Below are 7,640 nucleotides of genomic sequence, written 5' to 3'. Positions count from 1 at the left end.
TCTTGTAATTAATTAAAACAATATTTCTATTAAATAATTAAGAAAATAAGATGGATATAATGATGCGGAGTAGTGAGTATTTTATAGTAGTGTTTTTTAAATATGTTAATGATATGACGTTGAGGTGACAACATTTTTGATGTGGTGGTGTGGTGGTATACCCAATGTTCTAACAAGTTCGTCGTGACTCCAACCCTTTACTTGACGTCAAACTTTAACAAAATGTTGTCTTAAGTTATATATGTATAGAAAAATAAATAATAATAGAAAATATATATGGATTACTAATTTAATATAAACTTGTCGTCTTAGTCATGCCTTACAAATGATGTGGCTCTCCACGATTTGTAAAAGCTTGAGGCTTGATATTGATGCCAAGTCACATCTAACGTTATGTATAACCTTGGCTATATCCCATGCCTTATGGGTTGTGTGGAAAATTTCAACAACAAAAGATTCACTTAGACCATCCGGTGTACTCGACACGAGCACTCTCGTGGTTTACGTGGACCACGACCACGACCGTGCACATCACCCCGGTCGGTCGTGGTCGATCATCGTCGTGCAGCTTCGTGTTCACGACGACGAAATGAAACGACCAATGATATTAAATTTGATTCTTTTGACCGTTGAACGGTCAAATTGTTATTTTTTAATTATCATTATTTTTTTCAAAAACACCCACCACATTAAAAATAAAATTCATCATTTACATTTTATCAAATTTTACTCTCATTCTAAACCAAAAAACACATGAAAGATTTGGAAGTGCTAAATTTTTTTGACTCGGATGATGACGGGGAATTCATCTCGGCCTTCTTCAATGTTGTGCAACACATTCACGATGAAGAAAGTTCGAATGTTGCTCGTACAAAGGCGGTCGTCAATTGTGATCGGCAAGCCGCACATAACTTATTGGTACGTGATTACTTCGCCGATAATTATCTTTACAATGACGACGCATTCGAACGATCGTTTCCGTCTATTGTAATTTATGTTTTGGGAATCTTTCATATATAAAGTTTTAACATCCGATTGTGAAATTAATTAAACCGGTCTAATTTTATGGGATTTCCGCTACAACGTACTTATATCCAAACCCTAATATCATACAATTTGCATCACATGATTAAACAGATTATCGAACACTGGCAATCAAATTGAAAAACATTGCATGACGTGTATTTTATATAAGATGTTTGCTCACTATAATTTAATTATTGATAGATGCAGAAAGCAACATAAATAACATTAACATGATAGATAAACACTAGAAGAGTGTCCTTTTTTTTAGCCCAAAGAGTAATACTCAACTTGCGGCTACACATCAAACCTTCCGTTGATCGCTAGACTGCCGATATTGGAAATGATCCTTTAGGCTCAAAGGCATAGAACGATGAGAGGGCTTCGTATGTCCTTGCTCCGTCTACAAGGCTAACACTCTCGGTAGGATGAAATTCATCCCAAAATATGTAGTTTTCCCTAGCACCACATGGGATTTCGTTGGGGGCACATAGCCCTTCACCAATTGTGGTTGAGATATTGCAACAAGGTTTATCTGTAACATTGAAATCTGGATGTAGGCATAAAATCATATCAGAATGATTACTTAACCAGATCACTTAAACTTTTGCACAAATTACATTTCCTAGGGCATCATGTATCTAGACCCAAACAAATCATCAATTCCAAACTCATTCATATTTATAAAGACAAAATAGCCGCTTAATTAGTCATAATTTACAACAAATTTTGTATTTATGCCTTCCCTTATAGGTTTTATACGAAACTATTTGAATAATTCTGATAGTCAACTTTTGACCTGATCGAATTAAAAGATATCCAAAATATGAAAAAACAAATATGCCAACACAATTCTCTTGTTCGTTTGATGTTAAACATAACTTGATAACTTGATTGGACAGTCGCTTTTAGCTAAACACTTCATCTTAATTTTAATATTATTCACTCATGGTTGAAATATTTTCATGTGAATAACAATCCAAATATATTTATATTAATTAAAGATAAAAGTCATGGTACACACATTTACCAATATATCAAACTATTGCCTCTGTATATATTTTATACAATTTTATTATTTAACTAGGCCAATATTTGTATGGTGAATATGATAAAACCGCATACTTAATATTAGCAAATACATATTAAAAATAATTATGTTATTAAAATTCACTATGAAATATTAAGTTATAATTATTATGAGAGAAATTAAATTGATTCCTACTTTTTATGCCTACAAATATTCATACCCAGTAATATGATGACACATGTCATTAATCCACCATTCAATTCAATTTGATTTGATATATTCCTAATATATTCTTAATGAGATAGTTAAAAAAATAATGAATGTTGACACTTGTAATAATGTTAGTGGATAAGAATATTTGTAGGCATAAAAGGTAGAAAATAATTTAATTTTTCATAAAAGAGAAATTAAATTGGTTTTTAATTTTTATGCCTACAAATATTTCTACCAATTAATATGATGACAGATGTCATTAATCCATCATTCAATTTAATTTGATTTGATATATTCCTAATATATTCTTAATTAGATAGTTAAAGAAATATGGAATGTTGACATTTGTAATAATGTTAGTGGTTAGGAATATTTGTAGACATAAAAGGTAGGAATCAATTTAATTTCTCATAAAGGAGAAATTAAATTGGTTCCTACTTTTTATACTTACAAATATTCTACCCATTAATATGATGACACGTGTCATTAATCCACCATTCAATTTAATTTGATTTGATATATTCCTAATATATTCTTAATGAGATACTTAAAAAAATATGGAATGTTAACACTTGTAATAATGTTAGTGTGTAGGAATATTTGTAGGCATAAAAGGTAGGAAGCAATTTAATTTCTCATATATATATATATATATATATATATATATATATATATATATATATATATATATATATATATATATATATATATATATAACCCGTGTGAACCACGATTATAAAATTACTTAAAATTTTATAATAAAAATTTATATTTATTAATCAATTATTTTAAATAAGTCATTTTAAATAAATTATTAATTAACAGATATATCAAAAATTTAAAGTTATTATAACTTCAAATTTAACATATAATTTGAAAATGTAAATTTGAATTTTGAAATAAGTTGCCTAATATATCTACATGACACATGCCATAATATTAATGAAGAGTTGTATTAGAGTGACATTTGACAAAAGAAGATTAAAACTATTCATTTAATAGAATAGGGATATATATATATATATATATATATATATATATATATATATATATATATATTATCAATTATACACTGTGTGTGTTCAACTATTATCAATTATACACTGTGTGAGTACATCAATTATCAAAAATATTATCATGTCTTCTGCAGTGAGATGATGCTAAATTATTGCATGAAAACAAACAACTTTTATAAAGATGAAAGAAGATGCTCCATTATCGCCAAAGAAGATTTCCATTATCAAAAAATGACAAAATATGATGCCAATTTGTCAAAAGCTTTAAAGTTTTGTCTGCCACATCTACACTCTGACAAATGCAAGTTGATTCAATAATTCTCAAGATGATCCGGTAATCCTTCGGTTTCCCGTCTCAAGATGTTTCAAGACTCCAAGACTCCTATATATATATATATATATATATATATATATATGAGGGTTCAATTGAGAAAAAAAGGTTGAGAATGACGGAATCATTCTCAGCCACATATTTATTTTGCCGCAAAACACTTAGGCGTACCGGCGGAAATGTATAACGGATACACATGTGTTTTTTTCCAACCAAACATGTTTTCTTAAACTATGTTAATCATTACCTTAATATACCAAAAACATACCTTTTTTTTGTTTTTTTTATTTTTAGAAAGCTATTTTTATCGAAAAATTATTTTAAATATATCAAAATATATAATTTTTTATTCTCTATAAATAGATATCCATATTGATATAGTTTTAAGATAAAATAATTTTTTTTTAGAGTTTCAGCTCTCGTTATTAATAAATGAATAAAAATTCATCAGATTTTTATTACAATATATTCGTTATTCACTTATTAATAAAAGTATGCTTAACTTTTTTTTTTTACAGTTTGAGTATCGTTCATATATAAATATAACATGTAATAAAGTTTTCTTACTTAAAGTATATTTTTTACATCATCTTTAGTCATATATTATATTTATATATGAATCAAACGTGTATTAGTTGTCGTCATATTTTATATTCATATATGAATAAAATATTTATCAGGTTTTTGTTACAGTTAATTTGTTACTCATATATGAATAAGTAGTATAAATGATATTTAAACTGTAAAAAAATTAAAAATATTTTTTTATTCATAAGTGAATAACGAATGTATTGTTGTAAAAATCTGATATTGTTCTATTCACTTATGAATAACGATAGCTGATGAAACTATAAAAAATAAAATTTTTAATTTATCTTAAAACTATATCAATATGGATGTCTATTTGTAGAGAATAAAAAATTATGAATTTTGATATATTTAAAATCATTTTTCGATAAAAATGGCTCTTTAAAAATTAAAAAAACGAAAAAAAAACTATGTTTCTGTATATATTAAGGTAATGATTAACATAGTTTAAGGAAACATGTTTTGTTGGAAAACACATGTGTATTCCTTTTCCATTTTCCGCCAGTACGATGAAGGCTTTTGCGGCAAAAATAAATGAGTGACTGAGAATGATTTCCCCATTCTCAACCTTTTTTATTTTCTATATATATATATATATATATATATATATATATATATATATATATATATATATATATATATATATTCGTAGAAAAGAATGTAAAAAAGTTGAAAAAAGTAAAAAAAAAATGTTGTAAAAAGATGAATTCGTAAAACAAATAAATAATTTTGGGGTGAATTTATAAAAGAAAAGTTTGGACAATATTCGTACCAAAATTTAAGTTTTGACAAAATTTGTATCAACATTTTAAAGATAAGTAAAAAGTGTAAAATTAAAATATTTTTTTGAAAGGGACTCGTAAGTTAATCCTAAACACCACCTATATCTGCTAATGAGATTTGAATCCATGACCTCTTATTTGAAAGAGTAACTCCTAAAATTAAAATATGACATGGTAAACTATGTATCGCAGATTAAAAACAAAATCTTAGAGATCCTCACTTTTTTTCTTTATAAATTTTTTTGGGTTTGTTTACAACTTAGAAAAATTTTACAATAATTTCTTTTCCAAAAAACAATCTAACCCTATCACTCTAATTGTGTAATTGAACACAAATAAGGATTCAATGGTCTGCTGAATACAACTTAAAGATAAATGACTTAAAGAAAAAAAATGTGAGGTATTTATGCTTATTTTCTAACATTAAAACTAAAAAAGCAACTCGTTAAACGATCAATTTAAGATCGAACAAATGTATTTGAATGTGATAAATATTTACATGGTTCATAATAAGAGAAATTAAATTGTTTTCTACCTTTTATGCCTACAAATATTCCTACCCACTAACATTATTAGAAGTGTTACATCTTTTCTATTAAGCCGCTTAATTAGTCAGATATGAACAAAGTTCACTATATTAGATTCCATATAATATGTTGAATACCACTTTATCGGGTTGACATCTACACCATAATCAATTAGAATTTAGCATATGTACTACAAAAAAAATATAATTGTTGTATAAATGCTAATATACTCGGATTTCATGATTGATAATAGATTTTATAAAATATTGAATTTATATATCTGTATGTTACTGGTTTTGACATTTGTACAATGTACCTATGGTTTTGAGTTCTTTTAAAGAACACAAAATATATAAAGTTTGATGTGGAAAAAGAAAAGAAGAAATTTGCAAGCAACTTACCATTAGAATATCCAAGAGGAGGGTCAATGAAGATGAACTTTGAACCAGAGAGTTTGCTCTCGAGGTCACCAAGAGCAGTAACAAGCTTGGCATTGAATTGTATAATAGCTCCATTTACAGCATCCACACATGTATTTGTGTTAAATCTCTTCATCATTGCTGGTGTACAACCTATGTATCCAGCTCCATGTATCCCAAACTTTCTTGCCCCATATTTATACAGTGTCTGGATTCAAATTAAATAAAGATTAACTTATATACAAAAAAAATTCCTAAAAGGAAGATTTTGGTACTGACGGATAACTGTTTGGAATATTGTGTGACGAGGATTTCGGCATATTGTTCTGGCGTGTATAAGCTGCTTGTTCGATAGTATTTCGGATAAAAGTAATTGTTAATGTAGTCATTATTGCCCATTGCAACGGTGTATATGCATTTGTTGAGGTGTTGTCCAACTCTGGCTAAACTCCCATTACCGATCAAGTCGACTAGTTGCAAAATTGTGATAGCATGATTTGTTAGTTGCTGATTCAAGCATATCCTGCCACCCTGTCATCAAATTATAGTTACCATTCGGTTAATTAAGCAATCCAATATACAAGAGAGTCATCATTAGTTTTCATTCATGTTTATTCTAGGTAACACTTAAATCGTGTTAGCATCAAATAAATCTCTTTGATTTAATGAAGCAATTAGGCTACACAATTTGGTGGATTTTCATAACTAATGTAATACTTTCATGCAGACGTTAGTTTCAAATATTTGAAACAGATATATGCTTGCATGCATTTTTTAAGGAAGGCATGCATAATGTAAAATTATATAATAAAAATCTACCATATGTTCAGCGGTTTCATCAAGAATTCCAGCAGCACCTGATGCATAATTTACCCCTTGAACTATTTCGTCACGTCTTGCTGTTGCAAAAGGTGGAATGAAGTTTTCAAACCCTAGTAGTTGAGCTGGGAATAATAGAATAAAATAGAAATTAAGTTGAAGTTTTAACATTTAACATTACAGATTCTTGATTTCCTAGAACCATGAATATTTTAGAAAATATTATAGAAAGAGACCTACAACGTCCACAATATTTCGACCATTTGAAAATCTCCCGGTAGGACCATCGGGAAAGTCAATTCCATATGGTGCATAATTGGCTTTTGCCGTCGTAACCAAGTGGTTGTTATTGCCATTATCCATTAATGAGTCACCAAATATGAAATAACAAGGTACCTGAGGAACACTATGTGCAAAACATAATAGTGTTGCTGACAATATAATCAAAATCAAAGCTTGAACAAAAGAGGTCATTTTCCTCCTTTTTGGGTTATTCAAAAAAGAAATTAATTGATGGTTTCTTTTGAATGCCAAATGAATGGATGTTGATGAAGTACTTATAGACAATATATGTTTGGTCTATATACGAGTGTGTCCTTATCAACAAGTTAATAGGTAGAGCCCCCACCCATATAATATATATATTAATATACAACATTCGCATGTGAACTTTCTTTGTTTTGTAGCAGGCTTACTGTTTCTCTAATTCATCCTTTTTGAGATCATCGCTTCTTAAGAACCATAGATATTGTATCCAAAAGTTTTCTCACATTCAACATGATATCCATTTAGCCAAACATGTTTAATGTGTCAAATACTATATTGATTTAAACATCATTCATGTGCCAATCATGTTTCTTGGGATATTTACCATGATAAATATTATTTTATG

General features: G+C 28.2%; 1 protein-coding gene across 2 annotated transcripts; it reads right to left on the bottom strand.

Moving 5' to 3' along the window:
* Positions 1–1,160: 1,160 nt before the first annotated feature.
* Positions 1,161–7,297, bottom strand: LOC145165745 (GDSL esterase/lipase At5g45670-like). 2 transcript variants are annotated; one of them, XM_079084591.1, is made up of 5 exons: positions 6,985–7,297; positions 6,749–6,873; positions 6,209–6,460; positions 5,912–6,137; positions 1,161–1,558 (listed from the first exon to the last, which is right to left on the bottom strand). In XM_079084591.1, the coding sequence occupies exons 1-5, from the start codon at positions 7,220–7,222 to the stop codon at positions 1,347–1,349; spliced, it is 1,053 nt and encodes a 350-aa protein (XP_078940717.1). In that variant the 5' UTR covers positions 7,223–7,297; the 3' UTR covers positions 1,161–1,346. The 2 variants fall into 2 exon arrangements, with proteins under 2 accessions (XP_078940717.1, XP_078940709.1); XM_079084583.1 differs by having other exon boundaries at positions 1,161–1,573; positions 6,985–7,296.
* Between the last annotated feature and the right edge of the window lie 343 nt (positions 7,298–7,640).

The sequence above is a fragment of the Lactuca virosa genome, chromosome 1 (assembly GCF_052849685.1).
Source record: "Lactuca virosa cultivar CGN04683 chromosome 1, Lactuca_virosa_CGN04683_v6, whole genome shotgun sequence".
In the NCBI taxonomy this organism is placed as follows: domain Eukaryota; kingdom Viridiplantae; phylum Streptophyta; class Magnoliopsida; order Asterales; family Asteraceae; genus Lactuca; species Lactuca virosa.
This window is presented reverse-complemented; position numbering and strand designations above follow the sequence as displayed.

Excerpts from the sequence above, each read along its gene's own strand:
- LOC145165745 (XM_079084583.1), bottom strand. The coding sequence starts at position 7,222 with ATGACCTCTTTTGTTCAAGCTTTGATTTTGATTATATTGTCAGCAACA. Across the intron at positions 6,874-6,984 it reads AAATATTGTGGACGTTGTAG|CTCAACTACTAGGGTTTGAA; the intron begins GTCTCTTTCTAT and ends TATTATTCCCAG. Across the intron at positions 6,461-6,748 it reads ATGAAACCGCTGAACATATG|GGTGGCAGGATATGCTTGAA; the intron begins GTAGATTTTTAT and ends ATTTGATGACAG.